This window comes from Oryzias latipes, chromosome 16, assembly GCF_002234675.1.
Source record: "Oryzias latipes chromosome 16, ASM223467v1".
Lineage (NCBI taxonomy): Eukaryota > Metazoa > Chordata > Actinopteri > Beloniformes > Adrianichthyidae > Oryzias > Oryzias latipes.
Window position 1 is genome coordinate 13,933,301 of NC_019874.2, and position 22,818 is coordinate 13,956,118.

General features: G+C 38.9%; 2 protein-coding genes across 3 annotated transcripts; both read left to right on the top strand.

The window, feature by feature from the left end:
• Positions 1-4,316: 4,316 nt before the first annotated feature.
• Positions 4,317-16,329, top strand: washc5 (WASH complex subunit 5). The gene is made up of 29 exons (XM_023964013.1): positions 4,317-4,373; positions 5,164-5,421; positions 5,602-5,747; positions 6,331-6,415; positions 6,958-7,058; positions 7,201-7,393; positions 7,483-7,635; positions 7,738-7,851; positions 9,096-9,267; positions 9,479-9,606; positions 9,888-10,017; positions 10,145-10,257; positions 10,473-10,639; positions 11,100-11,175; positions 11,308-11,418; positions 11,682-11,822; positions 12,333-12,413; positions 12,527-12,628; positions 13,473-13,652; positions 13,777-13,901; positions 14,019-14,181; positions 14,290-14,392; positions 14,479-14,558; positions 14,639-14,742; positions 14,963-15,092; positions 15,183-15,279; positions 15,387-15,540; positions 15,617-15,704; positions 15,849-16,329. The coding sequence occupies exons 2-29, from the start codon at positions 5,236-5,238 to the stop codon at positions 15,903-15,905; spliced, it is 3,480 nt and encodes a 1,159-aa protein (XP_023819781.1). The 5' UTR covers positions 4,317-4,373; positions 5,164-5,235; the 3' UTR covers positions 15,906-16,329.
• Positions 16,330-16,379: 50 nt separating this feature from the next.
• Positions 16,380-22,413, top strand: nsmce2 (NSE2/MMS21 homolog, SMC5-SMC6 complex SUMO ligase). Of its 2 annotated transcripts, XM_023964015.1 has the most exons (7): positions 16,380-16,628; positions 16,737-16,796; positions 17,001-17,113; positions 17,292-17,445; positions 19,647-19,738; positions 19,842-19,948; positions 20,103-22,413. In XM_023964015.1, the coding sequence occupies exons 2-7, from the start codon at positions 16,751-16,753 to the stop codon at positions 20,212-20,214; spliced, it is 624 nt and encodes a 207-aa protein (XP_023819783.1). In that variant the 5' UTR covers positions 16,380-16,628; positions 16,737-16,750; the 3' UTR covers positions 20,215-22,413. The 2 variants fall into 2 exon arrangements, with proteins under 2 accessions (XP_023819783.1, XP_023819782.1); XM_023964014.1 differs by having other exon boundaries at positions 16,386-16,796.
• Positions 22,414-22,818: the final 405 nt, after the last annotated feature.

Consider the following 22,818-nt stretch of genomic DNA (forward strand, 5'->3'; position numbering starts at 1 on the left):
ATAATCAAATTATTATGTATTTGTGTCTGAAACGGTTTGAGGACATAAATTAGTTGGTTAATTTGTTCATCTTTGACACTATTTCATCACATTTATGATAACAGATGAATTCCAGTTAATTTTCATCTAAATGTGGTGCTTATCTTATCTTGTTATCTCTGTGTAGGCATTTATTTTACAAGTTAAAGAGGAAAAATAACAATTTGATGTTTAAAAAAAAAGAAACTTAAAGCACTGATGTGTATGTGAGGAGTATTTACATTGGTTTGACTACATCCTCAGGAGATAAGAAAAAATAAGTGACAGTTTGTGATTTTTGGTGTAAAAACTGTCGGTTCATTGCATAAAAATCAAAGTTACAGTCAAACTGAAGTTGTGGTGTTAAGGTTAGAAAGTATTTGACTCACATTTGATCAAATAGAGGGGCAGAAGACTTGCGTTCTCTTCAGTGATGAACATGTGTGGCTTTTGTGCTCCATGTGTTCAGCTTTTTGGCCTGTGCGTGCATGGGTGCGTGTGTGTGTCCTGGAAGACGTCCATCACAGAGAAGACATCAGGTTCAATTACACGTACAACAACTTTCAGGTCTCTGCAGGCAAAAACCATTTATATGCTAATAACTAAGACAGCAGTAATGACTTGCAATAAAAAGACATCTGCTGCTCCATCCGATCTGATATCTGAGCATCACCAAAGTCGACCTTTGCTGTTTGGTATTAAACCACTTGTTACCCTTTTGTGCATAGAGGGGAATGTTTTGACACCTTTTACTGTCAATGTTATAAACATTTTTGTGGCCTTTTTGTGTTTCAGTGCTGTGTGTGTTTGAGTTATGTTTGCATTTCAACTGCATTAGAAAAAATGTACAGCTTTTTCGATACATTTTTAAACGGCCTCTATCGCTTTAGGCAACAAATTTGCCTTAAATATTCAGTTTTTATGACTTTGAAATTTGTGCCGAATGCAGATTGTTTACAGATCTAGAAAATGATGTCAGTTTATACAAAATTTCTATATGCATTTTTTTTTTTTGTTAGAGATAGACACAATCAAGCTGTCACACGATCACGATTAAACTCTACAAGCACAAGGCAGCTACTTGGGTTGGGGAAAAGACTGTTAATGTGTGCTGACATGGAGACATCCATGGGGGCATCCTGTCTTTTCTGCATGAGAATGGGTTCTCGCTTTTAGGGCCCGAAAGAGATCAATGAAGGGAGAAGAGCAGCGGGACTGGACTGCAAATTGAAAGCTCTTTAATCACCTCACACAGAGCACAGAGGTGTGAAAGCTGCAGCCATGAGAAGGTTTAATCACAAGTCAAGCTGAATGGAGTCAAGCTGCTGTTACTGAAAGGGCCCAAGGAGACACACACACACACACATATGCACACAACTTTGTGTGTTCGGATGCTCCTTTGAAATCTTCAGGGTTTTAATATGGCAAACTATCTTCCTGTTAAACAGATTTTATGGTGCAGAGGTTGTAGTCCTTCGGCCAAACACCTTATTAAGAATATAGATTTTTTTTGGAGATGTTTCACACTCAAAATCAGAAAGTGGAAACCTAAAGGGTGCATTTGGATCAATGAAGAAAGTTTATTATTAGTGAAAACCTTTCTCTGAGCTAGGACGAAGCCCACATTGCTGACCCAGCTGCCCCGAGACTGTGACCTCAGTGTTGATGGAAAACAGGTAATAAATCCTGTGACCTCAGGGACAAAGTGTACGCTCTGTGGACGGGGAGGTCAATAAGAAACCAAGCCATGACTCTAAATGTGCATCTATCTTTGTCTGTTCCTCCTTTACCTCACTGTTATCCACACTGCATTACCAAATCCTAATACTCAAGTTTGTAAATCAAATCCAATCAAACTTTATTTATGAAATGATGCTTCTCATGCATTTGCGCAGCTCGAAGCGCTTTAACATTAAAAACAGAAAACACTCAATATTACAGTAAAAACCCAACCCACCCTTCACCCTTCCTTCTCCTCTCTGTTAAAACATATGACCCATGGCCCCCACGTACAATAAATAATGACAATGTAACTGTAAAAATAAAAAAACAAAAAATAAATAAAGAAATAAACAAACAAGTAAGGCTTGGCTCTGCTGTGAGGAAACAGTATTTGGGAATCTCTTCATACCAGGAGCCGCTTGGCCATGGGAGCATCGCCACAGTGCCAACCCAGACTGGGACAACAACGGGGCCCACTTCACAGCCGTGAGGCTGCAAAGTTAAACTCCAGCTGTCCCAGCAAGGGCGACAACTGCAGCAACAACCACCGACCAAGCCTGCAAGCCCTGGAGGAAAAAATCCCCACAAGAAATACTGGGGCTAAAATCATGACAAGATACTAAAATTAAATGGTAAATGGTAAATGGCGTATACTTATATAGCGCTTTCTACCTTCTTACGAAGGCCCAAAGCACTTTACAGTCACAGTCCCATTCACCCATGCACACACACATTCACACACACATTCACACACTGATGGCGGCTCCGCTGCCGAACACTGGCGCCAACCTTCCACCAGAGGCAAGGTGGGGTTCAGTGTCTTGCCCAAGGACATTTCGACACATGGGCGTGCAAGGCGGGAATCGAACCTGCAATCTTACGATGATGGGTCGACCGCGGAATTAAAGACATAAGATGTATATAAAAACATAAAATTGACAATAAGATGCATAAAATGAAAATCAATACATAAAATAGCCTATACTAAAACAAATGGAATAAATTAGCAGTTAAAATCAACTAAAAGGGAAATTAAAAAGGTGGGTCTGTATTGTATAGAATAAAAGGGATGAATCCTCTGAACATCAGAAATTAAACGCAGCTAATATGATATAAAGTTGTGTTGTGAAGTTTGCAAAGCCATTTTGGCACAAAGATGTCATCTTTGATTTAGCTGAGTTTAAACCTTGCTCTGGTGCACAGTGAGGGAGCAGGTCAAACAAACAGCTGTCACCATGCAACCGTTTTTATCCTTCGGGACGTTCTGCTTAAAGGAAGAGAATGCCTTCAGGTGAGACTTATTGAGCAATAAAAGTCCAGTTCAATCGGTGCCTGAAGGTGACATTAGAGATGAGAGGCGCAATCGAAGGAGACCGCCATGCAGACAGGATGGACACAGAGTGACAGACTGAAGTATTTATGGGTAAAGTTAATTATTTGTGCACCCAATCTTTTGTCAATGAGTGTGTTTACATGCGTTTGTTTGACCAAGTTAGAATAGATTTTCTAACAGGTTTCCTAAATTTCATTTAAACCACAAACCTGGTGTCCTTATCTAGCGGGAGAAGGGTGGGGAGAAGGCAAAAAAAATTGTTTTCAGGACGTGACATGCCCTGCTGGCATACAACATGGGACGAAGAAAAAAACAACTTGATTGAGGGCAACATGATAATCTCTAAGACCGATGTAGTTTGTGTATGAGAATTGCCAAAAACAGTCTATTACCTCATTCAATTATGTGTGGCATTATATATATATATATATATATATATATATATATATATATATATATATATATATATATATATATATATATATATATATATATATATATATATATATATATATTAGGCCTATGTTTACATTTTTTCCATTACTTTGTAAAAGAAAATGCAATGGAATTTTATTAGGAATTGTATTATTATTAATGTTATAATTATGTGAAAATAATAATTATTATTCACATATTATTATAGTCATTGTTATTAGGACTTTCATTGTAGTTGTATTACTTTGTATTGCTTTGTGTATGTGTGTTATTTTGTTGAATAGAGATTTTGGTGGAATATGCACATGTACACACTACATACATGTATACAGTCAATGATAGAAACACATTTGTTGATGGGACAAAAAGTCCCAGATACTCAGCAATAATGTGAGTTTTATTTCCATGATGAAGGAAACGTATTTTAATCATTTTATTTTTAGATTGTGTCTGAATCATAAATGTAGTTTGTCTTTACTGTATCAAAGTGATGAGTCCTCAATTTTGAGTTGGTAGAAAGGAAGCGACAGCAGGAAAAATCTGAGGATTTAGTGGATCTTTGTCGCCACCTAGAGACATACAAAAGGAACAGCAGGAATCTGAACTAATGCGGAGACAAAAAAAAGTGTATTTTGTGAAATAACTTTTCATTTTAAGAAGCTTAAAAATGTAAAGGATAGTTTGAAGTTGATCACATCATGATAAATATATCTAAGACTTAAAAAAAACGGAATAATCTCTGAAATAGTGAACTCGTTCTCACATTTTTCTCCGGCAAACTGAGTAATAGAAATCTAACGCACCCAGCAGCGCAGTCATGTGACGGGTCATGAGGAAGTAAACAGGGAAGGGGAGCTCCAAAAAGGTGAGCACTTTTGGCCACAATTTCCACCATAGGGAGATTACAGTTAGTTCGACACATAAAACTAAACATACCTCTTAGTCATAAGTGTGCATCTTTGCAGATATTTATCCGTTTGGCGCGATATAACGCCTTATTAGAACAAAAAGTGTGCAACATGCTAACGTTAGCATCATCCAGGCTGAAGTAACAGATGGTGCATATTGTCTTTAAAAGCAACCTTCTCACATTCCTTAACGTAGGTTTTATGATATATTTAATATGTGATACATTTATTTTATTTTGAAGCGTCCTGACATGCATTTTAATATATTTATTTTATTTGATCATTAGTTACAGGTTTGTATAGGTTAGCTGGTATATTTCCAAAACAAAAGAAAATATTTCTTTAAAAAAGCCTCTCAGGATTATGACTCCTTACATTAAAGAGCAAATACATATTTGTTTTTATGCTTTTATTGTGGAGAAAACGTTATTTTTTTTCTTCATATTTTACATGAATTCATTATCCTGTTTGTATGATTTCCTTTATGAAGCAGTGTTTTCTCCCCTTCTCTTTAAGTCATCCTTACTGCTTATTTTTTTAAAGCTTTATTTTGTAATAACTCTACTTTTCTCAATGAACTCATTGGGTCTGATGGTTACCTCTTAAATTCTCTACAAGTATGAAGATTTTATAAATCCATTAATCCTAAACGGTTAGTTTTAAAAAAAGAAAAATGCGTATTTTCTGTGTTGTTTACAGGCGGCTTTTGTGTTAAATGCTATCCTTTTTTTAATTTTTTCTTTACAGGATAACCTGGAATTTTATCTTTAGAAACCGAATAGAGTTGCTGGCGGCTTCTGTGATCTGCATTTGGCTGCTATGGTGGACTTCCTGGCGGAGAATAACCTCTGTGGCCAAGCCGTCCTGAGGATAGTTTCCAGAGGGAATGCAATTATTGCAGAGCTCCTGCGTCTGTCTGACTTCATCCCCACAGTTTTTAGGCTCAAGGACAAAAGTGACCAGCAGAAATATGGGGACATCATCTGTGACTTCAGCTATTTTAAGGTGAAAACAACACTTGGAACGGCTTCTGAAGTACTTAGATAAAAAAGTCTGATTTTAGTAAAAACCAAAATAGGTTTCCTTGATTAAAAGATTTTCCTGTGTCGTCTTCTTTTTCTACATCATCTTAAAAATGAACAATCACGTACATGACATCCATTTCCTTTACCAATGTGTCTTCAGGGTCCAGAGTATTATGAGGGTAAACTGGAAGCCAAACCGGAGCTTCAGGACTTGGATGAGGAGTTCAGAGAAAACAACATTGAGATTCTGTCAAGATTCTATCTGGCTTTTGAGAGCGTCCACAAGTATATTGTGGATCTGAACAGGTACAGCATCTGAAGCTGCAGTCCGGTTCACTTTAAGATGATTATATAAATGAAATTCTTTTATCAGGTCTGAAATTTGTTCAGTTGAATAACAAAACATAGTTGATAAAACCTACCGGTAAGTCACTTTATTCAACTTTTTTCTTAAATACACTTGTGATGGTAAGTTTTTTAAAATATTTTTGATCTGTAATATTGTTTAGTTGATTTAGTAAACTCAGTTTAAAACATTCAAGCCCTGCAGAATTTGGACAGATTTCTCCACAGTATTCAAATTTTTTGAAATTCTGTTTTTGTGGGTTTGATGAGCTGGAACTCCAATTTATGTCTAAATAAACAAATACTTGAAATAATGATATATATAATATATGCAAAATATTTTTGTACCAAATTGAAAAAAAAGGAATGCATTTGAGTCATTAAATCCTCACAACCTGCTGCATCAAATCCCACTAACTAGATGTTGAAAAGCATTTAGATTTGAAACAAAATAATAAAGTGTTAGCCAAAAAACTGCAATTATCTTAAAGAAAAGAGGAATTAGCAAAATGTGTTTGAAATGCTTTCTTTTTTTCACTTTCAGGTATCTGGATGACCTTCATGAGGGCGTTTACATTCAGCAGACCCTGGAGACGGTGCTTCTAAATGAGGATGGGAAACAGCTCCTGGTAAGTTCATGATAGAGGGGAAAGATCCTTCAATTTCCATTTTAAATACATTCATAAAATTCAATTTTATCAGTACAATTTACAGAAAGAGAAAACTACACGTGGCAGCTTCCAAAAAGTGGTTAATTCTAGCTAATAAAAGTAGTCTAAAACAATAAAAAGGATTATTATGTACCGGTAAGTAAATTACAAGTTTAGGAACAGGCTAACAGTGGATTATTGTGCAAGGCTGCCAAACCGTCTTATTCTGCAACAAGTCATGAAGGGAATAAGATTCCTGACATTTAAAAAGTTTGAGATTTGATCAATTATTACGTTAACTTTTGAAATTTCTTTTGACAAAACCACACATTAATTGTCTTGTGCAAAAGAGTTTTCCATCTATTCTTTTTTTTATTACTGCAAACAGCATAAACATTTTCAACAATAATTCTAGCTCACTTGGGGAAATTAGATTTAAACAGTGGATAAAAGTAAAAGTGTGGCGTTGGGGTTTCAATGAAGCAGTGCAGCTGATTTCAGGGGCTTTCTTTTTCTCTCAGTGTGAAGCTCTGTATCTGTACGGCGTCATGTTGCTGGTTATCGACCAGAAAATCGAAGGAGAGGTCAGGGAGAGGATGCTGGTTTCCTATTACAGATACAGGTGACCCACACAGCCGCTCATAGACACAATCTCACCAACTCACTGCTCTCTGTCTGAGCCGGAACGGTCACCGCTGCACACAGACCTCAAACTCTGATCACGTTTATCTGCTTGTGACTTTTTTTGGGGGCGGGGTTTGTAGTGCCGCACGCTCATCAGGTGACTCCAACCTCGATGACATCTGCAAGCTCCTGCGCAGCACCGGCTTCTCCAGCCAACCTGGTGCCAAACGGCCCGCCAACTACCCCGAGAGCTACTTCCAGAGGGTTCCCATCAGCACCACTTTCATCAGCATGGTCATTGGGAGGCTGCGCTCAGACGACATCTACAACCAGGTGAGAAATGCTGACTCTATTTGTCCTTTTGCTGACTCTTTGATGTCCGGTTGGGTGTTGACTCTCGCCGTGTTGTTTGTACCCCTCAGGTGTCTGCCTATCCTCTTCCTGAGCATCGCAGCACAGCTCTGGCTAACCAGGCAGCCATGCTGTACGTGTGCCTGTTCTTCTACCCCTCCATCTTGCAGACACAGCAGGCCAAGATGAGGGAGATTGTAGACAAGTATTTCCCTGATAACTGGGTAACGGGAACCGAGTCACTAGATAAAACACGTGTTTTTTTCTTTCTGGAAAAGTGAAGGCTTCATTGTTATCATCCACTCTCCATGTTGTCGGGTGTGTAGGTGATCAGCATCTACATGGGGATCACTGTGAATCTGATAGAGGCCTGGGAACCATACAAAGCTGCTAAGACAGCTCTCAACTACACACTGGACGCTGCTAACATCAAGGAGCAGGTATAACAAATCCTTTAGCCCCTTTCTCAGAGTTTGTAGCGCCTTTTTCAGTATTTGTGCCTTTCTAAAGTTAGTTAAGTGGGAGTGAAGCTTCGTACACACTGGGCATTTGATGCACGTTTATGCACTCGCTATTAGCTCATCCTTGAATGCACGTAAAGCCCATGGTGATCACACTGGACAAGAAGGGAGGATCCTCTTCTTGTTTTTCTTTTTCTCCTGTTTACTAGCGCATGTCCGCCACCTACAGATGGAAGAGGCTTGGTGCGAAATGTCCAAGTGGTGCAAATCTCGCTAATCTTACTCCTGCCTTTGTCTTTCACTGCTCTATTCCGATATATGAAGGACTTGGTGTCATAGATTTTCTGCTGTTTTTAATTTCTCCTTCATGTTTGATTTTCAAACGGTTGGCGCTTCTGTGAATAAACAGGGATGCCATCTATACGCCATTACCAGAACCAAGACCCCGATTGGTCAAAGTTCGACCTGATTTCACTTTCAACTTGAGTTCAGTGGCCCCGCGTTTCGTACGTAGAGCCTGAAAACACTTGTAAAAACTTGAGCGCTTGAGTTTTAAACATAGAAGCCCAAAATGAACATTCATGCGCGATTACACAAACTTTTCATCGGAAGTGGCCGCTTGAATGTGTGTTGCCAAATACAGCTTTACAGGTCCCTGCAAAGCGGCCTCATGCCAAATTAATAAAGATCTTCTTTCTTCTTTCAGGTGTGGCCATTTCTGTTCTCCTAAAATTTGCTCCGGTTAAGGACTCACTCCAATGAAAACTGTGTTTTTGGTGTCTTTAACAAGTTGTTGTTGCATTTTTTTTTTTTACGATAGAGGACATATATAAAGAGAACGAAGCTCAAAATACTATTTCTGAATATTTCTTTATTCAAATCATTGTGAATCAGGAGCAGATGAAAAAATGCTGTTTTAAAAAAGATTGTATTGGTGACGTAGAAAATACGCTGTGTGGCCCATATGCTCCCTGCTCCGCTCCGCAATAGGGAAAAGGGGGGATGAGGTTGCTTTGCACCCACAGTCCTGCCCACAACTCAGAGATGAATGTCTAATGAACTACTGCTGCTCTGCACAAACTATGTAACACAAGTTTATTTGATTTGGGCCAAAAGCGGCATAATCATAATCAAAAGACCGCCGGGAATGATTTTAAAATGGCTTAAAGGATGATCAGAGGGGGTCTTTAAGGATGAACTTTTTCCACATTCCCTCTGTGCAGGCTTCTCGATATGCAGCCAGCATGGAGAGCCTAAGGCCTCAGGTGCAGCAGCTGCTGAAGGAAGGTTTCCTCAGGGAGGAGATCATCTTGGACAACATTCCCAAACTGCTCAACTCTCTGAGAGACTGCAATGTCGCCATTCGCTGGCTGATGCTGCATTCTGCAGAGTCAGGTGTGAATCAAGAGCAGATAGGAGCCAAAAAACAAGAAGATATGTCGGGGGAGAAACAATTTCTTTTTATATTTTAGAAGATTTAAAGTCAAGGAGATGCACTTTCTTATACTTTCTGAGACTTGATCTTTTCCCCCTGATACATTTATGATAAATAATAATTTAGAGAAGTCATTGTTTTTGCCACTAAATCCTGATTTGTGCTTTTCAGCCTACGACCCAAACAACAAGCGCCTTCGTCAGATCAAAGACCAAGTGCTGAACGACTCCAAGTACAATCCAAAGACTCTGTTCCAACTGCTGCTGGACACCGCTCAGTTTGAGTTCACACTTAAGGAGGTGAGATCCGTGGAAATCTCACTATGTGACCAATGGAAGAGACTCTAACTTCCCTTTTTTAAGCTAAAGTGGGGAGCCAATGCTGAAATTGATCAGTCTGGTTCCTGTTAGAGCCGTCTGGCGTCGTAGCCAAATCCCTTACAGTGAGGTAGCATATGGCTCGCCGGATTCTCCGTAGAAAAAGAAGCAAAATTAATGTTCTGACTAATTACACATCTCAGCTGACGAACCCTTTGTCATAAGCATATGTGCCGCCACCCCCCCCCCCCCCCCCTTTCCAGATGTTCAAGCAGATGCTGTCAGAGAAACAGATCAAGTGGGAAAACTACAAAAAAGAGGGATCTGAGAGAATGATGGAGCTGGCCGAAGTCTTCTCTGGCGTCAAACCTCTCACGAGGGTGGAGAAGAACGGTGAGCTACTTTCATGTCTGGACTCAGTGACAGCTCCGCATTAGTTGAATCCCTGAAGCCCCAAGCCACACATGGATCCTGATGGTCCTTATTTCTGTGTTTTACATTCCTTTGCCATTCTTTGCAGAGAACCTGCAGGCGTGGTTTCGGGAAATCTCAAAGCAGATTGAGTCTTTGAACTACGAAGACTCCACGGCTGCTGGGAGGAAGACTGTTCAGCTGATACAGGCTCTCATTGAGGTGAGAGAGATGAGCACATCAGTGTGTTAGTCCTATCTTATCTACTTGGTCTCATGTAGAACTAATAAGTCAAAGCAATGCTTCCAAACATATCCCAGTTGGAGTTCTGCTCCTGTAATGTTCCGTGAACTTGGTCTTTTGAAGAGCTTTCGTGCAGTAATCTAAACGATAATAGAAAGAACCATCATCAGAAGGTTTCCCTCTTCTGAATTCAGGTCCAGGAATTCCACCAGCTGGAGTCCAACTTGCAGGTGTGCCAGTTTTTGGCAGACACCAGAAAGTTCCTCCACCACATGATCCGCACCATCAACATCAAAGAGGAAGTCCTCATCACCATGCAGATCGTTGGAGACCTGTCCTACGCGTGGCAGATCATTGACAGGTGGGTCAGTCTGCTGCATCTGATGAGTTTAGAATGCGGCCTGATGGAGAAGGAGAGGAAAGTGTACACGTCTTAAAGGAGTTTTTGTTTTTTCATTCACTTCAGACAGTCTGTGTTTTTGTGTCATCAAAAGAAAGCAGTGACTCTTTCCTGTATGTTTCATCAGAAGTTCCTCCTCCACAAACATCTGCTTTCGTTTTTATGTCATCTGCATCCTTTTCTTCTTTAGGAACTGACTTTATCTCGTCTTTCACTACATCCATAAACATTTCTGATCTTTCTTTAGGCCTCATTTCCAATAAATATATATATACAGAATATAATTCTCCACACTTCCTGCTCCTCTTCTACACTCTCCAGCCATCAAACGGTTTGCAGTGTTGCAGTTCTAAGTCTAACTGAGCTCTTCTGTATATGTTCATGACAGATTTTATGAATGATGTGTGTGCTTTTTCTGCAGCTTTACATCCATTATGCAGGAGAGCATCAGAGTGAACCCGTCCATGGTCACAAAGCTGAGAGCCACATTTCTGAAGGTCAGAGTTTTTTATGTGAAACACGCATGCACATGTGCACACTCTTCATTAAAACAGACTTTATGAAGTCTAAAATTGTGGAAAATGGTGTGGATATTCCAAAAACCACTAATGGTGTGGGTGTTTGTCCAGCTGGCATCTGCGTTGGATCTCCCATTGCTGCGGATCAACCAGGCCAACAGCGCTGACCTGCTGAGTGTGTCTCAGTTTTATTCTGGAGAGCTGGTGGCTTATGTCAGAAAGGTACTTCTTTCTGTTTATAGGTTCTATTGCAGAAGCAGTGTTCATTATTTCTGAAGCCTTGAATTTTGAAAATGTAATCCCAAAGAAATGTTCACGGCTGAGTACTTCAAATGGTTTTACCTTCTCATTATGTTAGCTGCATGGTGTCTTTCTGTACATGCAATGCCTTTCATCTGCTTATTATGACCTGTCCTAACTTTAAAAAAACGACTAGGATCAGATTAAATTTGTTGTCCTTTGTTCATTTTTTTTTCTTCTTTTAGGTGCTTCAAATAATCCCAGAGAGCATGTTCACATCTTTGGCCAAAATAATCAAACTTCAGATCCACGACATCATGGAGGTGCCCACGCGGCTTGACAAGGATAAACTAAAGGATTACTCCCAGCTGGCTGCTCGCTATGAAGTAAATCACCTGCCTGTAGTTTAAACTTCATTTCCTGCTTTGCTGTTTGCAGAATGTCTCTCTAAAGGGAAAGGAAAGAAGAGGAAGCCTTTAAATGTGACATTAACTTAAGGGTGTTGATAAGAGGCTGTATGATGCTCTCTTTTGATGTTGAGTCATCTGCTGGATGAGAGTCGGAGTCGATTTCAGGCTCCCCTGCAGCTTCAGATGCAAAATACAAATGAGAAAGAAGCTTTATGAGGGAAAGGATTGTGCCAGCAGGCTTTAATTAGAGTGCAAACCAGGGAAATGTCATTTAATCTTCATTTGAAATGGATTTTGTCTTGCTATTCTTTTTATTTGAGAATAAAGCAGCTTGGTAAATGTTTGCAACTACAGTTAAGAGTAGTACCCTGCAGCTACCACCTTTTCTTTTATGAACGGCAAAAACTGATTGAACTGCATGCTGTCCTGGTTATTTCTGTTCTGTTTTCTCGAGCACAAACTTCTTTCTTCCTCACGTGATCACAGGTGGCAAAGCTCACACATGACATCTCCATTTTCACTGAGGGGATCTTGATGATGAAAACCACATTAGTGGGGATCATTAAGGTAAAAGCTTTGTTTAAAGCCTGATTTTACCATTTTATGAGGAGATGTTTTTCCTCTTGGCGGTTCAAACTCTATTATTATTATTATTTCTTACATTGTGTTATTTTTTTCAGGTGGATCCGAAGCAGCTTCTAGAGGACGGCATCAGGAAGGAGCTGGTGAAGAGGGTCGCCTATGCTTTGCACAAAGGCTTGATTTTCAACCCTAAAGCTAAAGTGAGACATCTGCTCTTTTCATACTACCACATTGTTATTTTTTGACGGCAATTTCCTGTCTCACTTTCATGCCTTTGACACATTTATTTGTGCGTACAATCTGATTATTGTTATTGTCGTACTTTCTGAGGTTCTAGCCAGAACCGACTGCACAAAAAAGCAGTTGCAGGAAGAAATAAAACCCTCAAATTGTGTATTTTGTTTTTGAGCAAATGTATGTAGGAGTATAACTATGAGGTAAGACCAGGATCAACTTAAAGTGAATTAAAGTATACATTGTATTTGAAGGAAATATTGAAAATTTCAAAAATAAAATTGTAAATTTGAAAAAAAATAATAGTATTTTAATCTTGAAAGAAATATTGACATTTTGAAGAACAAAATATGATCTATTTGAACTTAAATTAAAAAACTATAAACTTAAACTGTTACCATAAATAACAGAAATATTGTTTGTTAGTAACAGCTGCTGTGTTGTATTTTGAACCTTTGTTGTTTTGTTTTTCTCACTCTTTCTTTTCAGTTCTTAATTTACCGTTTCAGTTCAGACTTTTCACTCGCGGTATGGGGCCTAATTTTACGTGGGGGTGGGGCTTTGAGCCCATGGGCTACAGGACATGATTGACATCAGGTGACAGAGGTTATGGTGATGTCATTTGGACTCCAAAACAGTGAATGCTGTTGGCGCTGATGTTACGTATAGCGCAGTTATAGTGTTCTTCAAAAGTTTTCATACATCCCAGTTAAAACTGTTTCTTTTTTTTTTTTAGATCTACAATCTGGTTTTTCATTCCCTTTGAGCTGACCCTAGTTTGACTCTAGACATAACTGTCAACTTTTACAGCCCAGCGAACTCATGCCCAAGCTGAAGGACATGGCAGCCACCATGGATGGCTTCTACAGGTCCTTTGAGTACATCCAGGACTACGTCAGCATCTATGGCCTTAAAATCTGGCAAGAAGAAGTATCTCGCATCATCAACTACAATGTGGAGCAGGAATGCAATAGTTTCCTTAGGACAAAGGTCAGATTTAACGGCTATCTTTTTTTTTATAAATGATCAGTTCAAAGTGGGCAAAATCTGCCATCATTATGTAAAAATCCTGACGTTTATTGATAATGGAGTTTTTCTTTCTTCCTCCATTCAGATCCAGGACTGGCAGAGTGTGCACCAATCCACCCACATCCCCATTCCTAAGTTTCCCTCTGTGGATGAATCTGCCACTTTCATCGGCCGTCTGTGCAGAGAGATCTTGCGAATCACAGATCCAAAGTATGTCCGCTCAGAGAAACCCTATAGAGTAGCCTCAAGGGAATAGGTGGTGGAAGGTGGATAAATGAGCTTTTTGCCATCTCCAAAGGCAACTAGATGAACAGGTTTTCTCCACAGGGTTACCTGCTACATCGACCAGCTGAACACCTGGTACGACTTGAAGAGTCACCAGGAGGTGACGAACAAAAGGCTGTTTTCTGAGATCCAGAACACTCTGGGTACATTTGGACTCAACGGACTGGATCGACTTCTGTGCTTCATGATTGTCAGAGAACTTCAGGTTGATTTTACTTCCCGTGGAATAAAACAACACCCTGAATTGAAAAATATTGAGGAAGTTGAACTTTATTTTGTAAAATTCTTTTCAAATCGTTGTTTGTGTCACTAGAACTTCCTGACAATGCTTCAGAAGAGCATCCTGAAGGACAAAGCCTTGGTGGAAGTCTTCAAAACTGTGCTGGCTGCAGTCAACCCAGTCCAAGGCATCGTCGGTAAATTCTTGTTCTCATTCATGAAAATGTATAGCCAAAGTCATGTATTGGTATTAATCATTTGATTGTGTATTTTGGCTATATAGCCAATGCCAGCAAAGCGTACACGAGTGCTGTGGCCAAATCCCAGAAGATCTGGGGTCCATACCTGGAGGCCATCATGAAGGTAAATCAAAACATTTATGATTTTATTTTTCGATATATCTGCTCACGTCATGAAAATGATGTTCCATCCCTTTGTTGTAGGTCGGTCAGATGCAGATTCTCAGACAGCAGATTGCCAATGAGCTTAACTTCTCCTGCAAGTTTGACTCCAAACACCTGGCAGCTGCCCTGGAAAACCTCAACAAGTAAGTGTTGTGTTTTCTGCCAAATTCAGGCTCTTTTTATGCAGTTTTGTATGGAAAATATGTACCTAGAGATGTAGTTCACGAGGTGTTTCTCACTTTTTTTTTTTTTTAGAATACATTCATTTCTAACAACTGATAACATTTGTTACTATAGCATATTGTGTTTTTGTGAGCTTAAGGCTACATTTTGCCACCTGTTGTGATCTCTTCTTCTTGTTAGGTCTCTTCTGGCAGACATAGAAGCACACTACCAGGATCCATCTCTCCCTTATCCTAAAGAAGAAAACACTCTATTGTATGAGATCACTGCCTACCTAGAAGCTGCTGGAATTCATAACCCGCTCAGCAAGGTTTGCAAGGTTTTATTTTATTTTAATTAGCCTGTTAAAAATGCCACATTTCACCAGTAAACAATGTTTATTTCTTTTTGGTTCAAACAGATTTACATCACCACAAAGCGTCTTCCTTACTTCCCCATCATCAACCTCCTGTTTATCATTGCTCAGCTGCCTAAACTTCAGTACAACAAAAATCAAGGTGCGTTTCACTTCTCGCTATCTTAGCTTGATGGATTGGAATCTGTGAATTTCTGTGGTGACTTTTTCTGTGTACACGCCAAGTTAAGGATTTTCTCTGTGTAAAAGGAATGACCTGCAAGAAAGCAACCGATCCTGTCGACTGGCCCCCACTAGTGCTGGGTCTGCTCACCCTGCTCAAGCAGTTCCACTCCAGATACACACAGCACTTCCTTGCTCTGCTTGGACAGTTCATCCGCTCTGTTATGGAGCAGTGCACAAGGTAACTAAAAGTTTAACATTTTGATCAAACCCATTGTTTGCAGTTTTCTTAAATTTGTCTTTTACTGGTGTCACAGCCAGAAAATCCCTGAAATGCCCTCTGATGTTGTGGGGGCCCTGATGTTCCTTGAAGACTATGTAAAATACACAAAACTGTCACGCAAGGTAAGAAAACAGTTACTTTAGAGGTGGTTTATTTTAAAGGTATCTGGAAGAAAAAGAATTGCTATGTCATGCTAAGACAGCTTGTTTTTACAAACTTGAAGGATTGTTAACATGCATTTCTTTTTATTATCTATCTGTTTTAAGGTGGTTGAAGCTCATGTACCCAGTTTCATTTTTGACGAATTCAGAACTATTTTGTGAGCCCCCGGACAAGGACATCAAACTGAAGATGCAGTCTTTGTTTGTACTGTACTTTTCTTTGTTTATATTAGTCTTGATCTAGTGGCAAAGATTTTTGTGGTAGAAGCAACAATCATTTTGCTCTAATTAATTGTTCAGAAATTAGGATGTGCTTTTTTTCCCCCCATATACATTTCATGCCCAGCCTTATAATCTGTTTCTGCAATGTTATAACAAAATGTGTTTTGTTAAAAATACATTTTTATTTCAACCAGAAAAGGCCACAATGTCAAATGTAAAAAAGCTTCAAGAAGTAGTTCATATTTCATTTTCTAGAACAATAAAGTTTTGTATTAATAAACTGTACATTTAATGCTCAATCAAAAACATTTCCATACTAATATTTTGTGGTATTGTTTATCAATAAATACAGTATAATTCTTTACTGCTCGTTGTTTTCTTTATGAATTTATTTGATGGCTTTTAGTTTGAAGAAACAAACGGAAGTGAAACTGTAACTTCCGTTCATCTCAAATGTTTACTACTTTTCTTCCTTTTCCTTCTTATTTTTTTGTTATCGTTTGATCTTTGGTTGTACTTTGAATTAAGAATAGTTACTTATCTTTTTTGTTTTTTTTTCTATTTTGAGATACATTGGCATATCTCATCTTTTCGCAAGACGGCGCGAGTATAAGGCTAGCAGTTAGCTAGCTAGCCGTTAACATAAGGAAGATATCAATAACGGTGAACACACAGTGATTTTTCTTTGGACTTTAGGGATAAAAGTTACGAACACAATGTCTCTGAGTGCTGTCAACGGCGCATTGTCCAATTTAAAATCGTGTTTGGCAGACATTGCGACGGGGATGGACATCGTGACGGACGTTGCCATAGATGTGGTGGAATCTCAGGGTAAACATTCGGAGCCTGCATCATTTTCTGCAAACGTGATCAGAAATGGGTTTTATTCTTCTAGGATCAGTTAGTATAGTGAAGCAGTCCAAGAACATGGTGTTTTATCGCAATTATGCTAAACATGTGACCAAGCTCCATTCAGCGTGCACTTATATTTTGTAATAATTGAGTTTATATTTGTGTATATTTTTTACATTTCAGATGAAGAGATGAACTCTTCCATCAAAGAGCTGGAGACCATGATCCTGGACTGTGCCAAGCTGGACAGGGAGATTAACATCTTTGTAGACATCGCAAAAGAAGTTACATCCGAGGTAACTATTATGATGAGGATCAGGTTTAAAAACAATAATTCATTTAGGTCATTTACTGCAGCGTTATCTGTCCCTATTTTTGCTTGTTTGTGCTTTGATTAGATCCGTGTTTGTAAAGCGCAGACTCATTTTTATAAGTCTAAAAAGAAATGATCTAATATGCCTCACTTTGGTGCAGGTGAATGCACAGCAACCAGAGGCCTTGTTCGGCCTTTCTGACAAAGTGAAGGAGCAGTTCTCAGAGAGAATAGCCCGACTTTCTGATGATGAAATCCACAGCCATCAGAAAGTGGCTGCCTTTAAGGACAGCATCGGGAACGCTTCAAAACAAAGTAAGGCTGTTGAATTTTTTTTTATATCTCTATAAAATAATTTCACTGATTTCTGAGGCATTGTTTGAAAGCGCATCTTACTTTTTTTATTTATTTTTTTATTTTTTAGTAATGTGGTATGTTGAATTTGAGAAGATTGTTGGTTTAATATTGTATTGTAATTAGGTAAGTGGCCACCAGAGGGCAAGCCTACAAGTTTCATTGAGTTGTAGCGCCGTGTGGTGACAGACGAAGAAGTCAGGAACCATGGTGGACAGCATCCACTGTTCAGAAAGGTTCTGTTATGCAAATGAAAAACTGTTGCACCCAGTTCAATGTGTGGGACCTTCATTTTTATATGAAGATGCAACATCTTTTTGGTGAAGAGGATTTTTAAGGAGGAGAAAAGCCCATAGACCTTAGAAAAAGAGAGAGAAAGAAAAGAAGAAAGAAGCAGCAGAAAGATACGTGGTTAACCTCCCACAGAAGTGAAGCATGGCAACAATTGGCACGCCAGCAGCGTTTGATCCAAAGACTCAAACTTGGGTTAAGTATACAGAAATACTTGAACAGTTTTTTGCGGCCAATGAAATAGACAATCAAGACAGACAAAAGGCAATGTTGATAAGTGTAGTTGGAGCACCGACCTACAGTTTATGCGAACCTCCTCAGCCCAGACAAGCCAAAAGACAAGTCCTTCAATGAGCTTGTATTACTGATGAAGAACCATTATGACCTAAAACCATTTATTCGGTGAAATCAGCTACTTCACAAATCACCATTGAAAAATTGCGACAGAGTTTCAGTGTGTTTGGTCCTCCAAAGATGTTGGTATCAGACAATGGGACATGCTTCACAAGTGCAGAATTCGAGACATTTATGAAACAAAGTGCAATAGACCATGTAAAATCCACACCTTTCCACCCATCATTTTTATATTAAGATGCAACAAGTATAAACTGCATAATTTTCCAATTTATTGACTCAAAACATTTTTCAAAATCTGTGTTTATCTTACTAGCTGCGTTTATATGGACAAAAGTAATTGGAAAGAACACCTGATCGGAAGAAAAATGTGTCATGTAAACACGCCGTTCGGAATACTCTGCCCCGATCAGACTTGTTCTGATCAAAATTTCTTTCCAATCGAGATAGGTGGGTTATGCCGATTGTTGATCGGATCGAGTGAACCGTGTCTCTGAGCAGAGAAGCCAGACTTATAGCTTTGTGTTTGAGGGGAGGAGAGGGTGCTTTGTAACGTGTGTGCTATGAGTGGGAGGCTTTGGACTGCAGCTCTAGGTGAACGAGCTGCTAAACTCAGGAGAGCCGGGTCTCCCAGTAGAACTGTGTCTTCGAGCAGAGCACACAGCGGCTTTGGGGCGGTGTGTGCTTAAAGCAGAAATGTCGCTCAGTCCTTAGAAACCGTTCAAACAATCACGTGGATTTGTGTTTCCATTCGTGTCCCGACAAAATAAAGGCTGATGTTATTCCCACATATTTACATGTAGCCAAGATGCAGATTGCGGCGTTTCCCCCATGGATTTTATGTTCATCCAAGGCTAAATGTTGTTAGCGCATGTTAGCCTTCTACTCCTAACGCTAACGTCTTCCGGGTCCGTTCTCCCAGAAAAAAAAGAGCTGACCACAAAGATTAAAAATAAATAATGAGCAAGCAGGCGCTTCATAATAATCATAACAATAATAAAAGCACGTTTAGAAGATCATCTGGCGCATGTAAACATTTATTATAATCGGAAAAAGTTTTTCTGGGCCCATGTACACGGTTGAATTCGAATCCGATCAAAACATTTTGTACATGTAACCGCGGCTAATGTTTGTGTCTATTTTTCTGAAGACATCAATAAAGGTTGCATATTGAAATAAATGTTTAAAAATAGCAATAATTTGCATTCATTTGCATAATCCTTGAAGATAATTTCAGCCGGCAGCATTTACAGGCCACAATGAAGCCGAATTTGTTGTGAAAATGATCTATAAAATGAAAAAAAAAAAAAAGATTTATGTGTAGGTGGATGTCTTGAATGTCTCTGTTGCACACTTTTAAATGTAAGATTTTGTGGATGGAGGGTTTATTTATTTGGAAAGCAAAATATGTTGCTCTTTAGCTACATTCTGGCATTTACCTGCGTATTTTCCTGCCGACTTTTTAAGGGTTTTGTGCAACAAATGAAGGTTTACAAATGAGATGCTTGTGTTCTTAGCCAATCAGAAATCAGCAGAGAACACGGAGGAGTTTGATGAGGACATCGCCGTCACACAGAGCCAGGTCAATTTCACCTGCCCGCTCACACAGGTACATCGCTGACCCCCCCCCCCCCCACCACCACCTATTTTCTGACACACCTGTTTAACTTTTAACGTTAAGCTTTTTTTTTTTTTTTTTTTTTTTTTTTAAGGTGGAAATGTTAAAACCAGTCAAAAATAAAAAGTGCAACCACTACTATGATGAATCTGCCATCTTGGACCTGATCAAAACAAGACGCAACTTGAAGAAGAAGTGCCGGTACGAAACCCTAGTCTTTTGAGCTAATGAAACTTTATAAATCTAGTTCCATTTTGAGGATATGGTGATGTTCTCGATTACAAAGTTTGTGTTGGAGGGATTTAAGTGTTCCAAAGAAGAAACTGATATTTGTGCTTTGTTCCATTTCATTTAGATGTCCTGTGGTGGGCTGTGAAAACGCAGATGTGAAAGAGTCAGACCTCATTCTTGATCAGATACTGAGAAGAAGGATTCAGAACCAAAAGAAGAAAAACAGCAAAAATTAGCACTGCTTTACTGATAACCTATCTGTCCATGTTTTATTTTTTGGGGTGCAAATGTTCTATTTTTGTGCAAATATTTGTTCATTAAATCTGAATTTTTGGAACCTTTTGTCTTTTTTTTTTATCATGTTTGATATTTTGGTGATGCAATAATGTGGCTACACCACAAGAGGGCAGCGTTTCCACAAAGCCGTTTAGGGGCTTTTTCTACTATTTTAAATTAGTGTCAGGTGAAGATACTGTAATTAGTAAATACAGTAAAAAAAAAAATGAAACAATTGAGAGTTCCATCCTCCAGTTTTGCAGAAAAATATTTTTTTTGATGTAAAGATTATCCTGAAACTTCCAAGGTGACAAACAGTCTGTTCTTTCACCTCTGTGGAAATGCTCTTATGTGTTTAAACCTCGCTTTGCTTATTCACGCTGCTTATGAAGGGTCATTATTTCACAGAAAAACACAAACGAAGGCAGTGTTGAAGCTAATCTTTTAATAATCTTGCATCAGGCGTTTAAAAAGCAAGAACCTTTTACAAATTAAGAAATTAACAGGGAACAAATTCTCCTGCTATTGTCGACCCACTACCCCTCTGCTCGATTTTAATTACCATTCTGCAAATCTTATTGTGTTTGCCACACAACATGCGTCACAGTTAATTAAATAACTGCAAAATCTCACCTGTGATTTAGTCACTCATGGAAGAGAGGCTTTTTTTTCCAGCTGGTTCATTAATGTGTTTGAAAATGAAATCAAATTATTGAGTGCGATTGCCCACGTTTGACCTCAAATTAGCACTTATCTCCTCTAAAGCTTTAAGGCGTGAAAGCTGCCTGTAAGTCTGGATGTCTGGCTCATCCAAGGAGGATTTTACCTTTGGCTGCCTGGAAGCAAACAAACGATCATGTCTTGGCAGCGGTGTCTCGGCTGTGCCGGAGCTTTAGATAAATGAGCGGAGAGCAGCAGATAAGAACGTCAAAATTGAAGTTTAATCTATACTTTTTTTTGTTTTTTGCTTCAAACTCATAGGTTTGGAAGTAATCATAAAAAGCGACTTGTTTTTTTTTGGGGTGTTGACGCAGATCGTTCAAGGAAAATAATATTCTGGGCTTTATGACCTTCTCTAAGGTGAACAAAACTATTAAGGTCTGGCAGCAGAAAACACTCCAAGTGATGCATGAGCTTTTCAATCTGTATATTTTTTAAGCCGTGCAGGGCTGCTATGGTAAATCTTAAAAACAGAATTAAAAAAGATGATGGGAAACTTTATGAAGATGTGTAAAAAGTTGTATCTTACAACATTTATTTGAAATGTGACTTAATAAATACGTTTCACCACTTTTGTATGCATGAGAGTGTGTGACATACTTTGATGTATAGTCAGATCTGGACTGCAGGCAGGCTGGTTTTGCATCCCAACCCTACACTGTTCAGCAGGTTTGTGCTCCATATGGAATGTGGTTTTGCATTCATTAATATGAGAAGTATTTATTAAAAATCATTGTGTCGAAAAAATCAGACGTTTCTCCAAAACATGAATATGGTATTTGGCAACCTGATGCTGCTTTGAGCTGAGAGCAGATCAATCAGGAGGTCCCTGTCTTTGTTTACAATGAGGGATGTAGGATACTAACTCATCGGCTGCTCTATTAGGTTCACCTCGTACCAAGCCGGACCCCCTTTTTCCTTCAGAACTGCCTTAATCCTTGGTGGCATAGATTCAACAAGGTCCTGGAAACATCCCTCAGAGAGTTAGGTCCAAACTGACGACAGCATCACAGTTGCTGCAGATTTGTCGGCTGCACATCCATGATGTCAATCTCTCGTTCCATATCCCAAAGGGGATCTATTGGGTTGGGTTGAGATCTTGTGACTGTGGAGGCCGTTTGAGTCCAGTGAACTCAAGTTTATCCTGCTGGAGGTAGCCATCAGAAGATGGCGGTCATAAAGGGATGGACATGGTCAGTAACAATTCTCAGGTAGGCTGTGAAGTGGTAGTAAGGGGTCCAAAGTGTGCCAAGAAAATAACCCCCACACCATGACATCACCACCACCAGCCACATATCCATCCACATGTTGGTGAGGAAAATTTCCAGTAAGGTTTTCCATTTCCCACTAATCCAGGAAAACTCTAATCATTTAGTGATTTTAAAATCTTTGAAGATGCTGGAGGTTTTTGGAATTGCTAAACAATTCACTTATTCTCTTTAAAAAAAAAAAAAGGAGTGAATCTGCGCTCAAAGAAATGAAACATTAGATTAAAATAAAAAAGTTTCGTCAGCCGGTCCTACAAAACTATTTTGTTTAAATTTGAGAAAGAGTGGATGACTGAAATTTAACAAACTATCTTGAATAAATTCCACAGTACACAGTTATAGTAAGTTTACATTGTGCTATTAAGTATAATGCACTCAACATTCTTGCGTTGAGTTTCTTAATCATTATGTTGAATTTACTTAACATTATTACGTTAATTTTATAAATCTTTATTTTGGATTTACTCAACATTATTGCGTTGCATTCATTAATCATTATGTTGAATTTACTCAATATTGGGTTAAATTGTGAAACCTACATAAAACTTTATTTTCTCATTTTTGAGCAGAACAGCT

Bases quoted from the DNA above. Each gene is read 5' to 3' on its own strand.
- washc5 (XM_023964013.1), top strand. From the start codon at position 5,236: ATGGTGGACTTCCTGGCGGAGAATAACCTCTGTGGCCAAGCCGTCCTG. The intron at 13,902-14,018 runs GTATGTCCGCTC...TTTTCTCCACAG, and splicing joins TTGCGAATCACAGATCCAAA to GGTTACCTGCTACATCGACC. The intron at 15,541-15,616 runs GTAACTAAAAGT...CTGGTGTCACAG, and splicing joins GTTATGGAGCAGTGCACAAG to CCAGAAAATCCCTGAAATGC.
- nsmce2 (XM_023964014.1), top strand. From the start codon at position 16,682: ATGTCTCTGAGTGCTGTCAACGGCGCATTGTCCAATTTAAAATCGTGT. The intron at 17,446-19,646 runs GTAAGGCTGTTG...TTGTGTTCTTAG, and splicing joins CGGGAACGCTTCAAAACAAA to CCAATCAGAAATCAGCAGAG. The intron at 19,739-19,841 runs GTACATCGCTGA...TTTTTTTTTAAG, and splicing joins TCACCTGCCCGCTCACACAG to GTGGAAATGTTAAAACCAGT.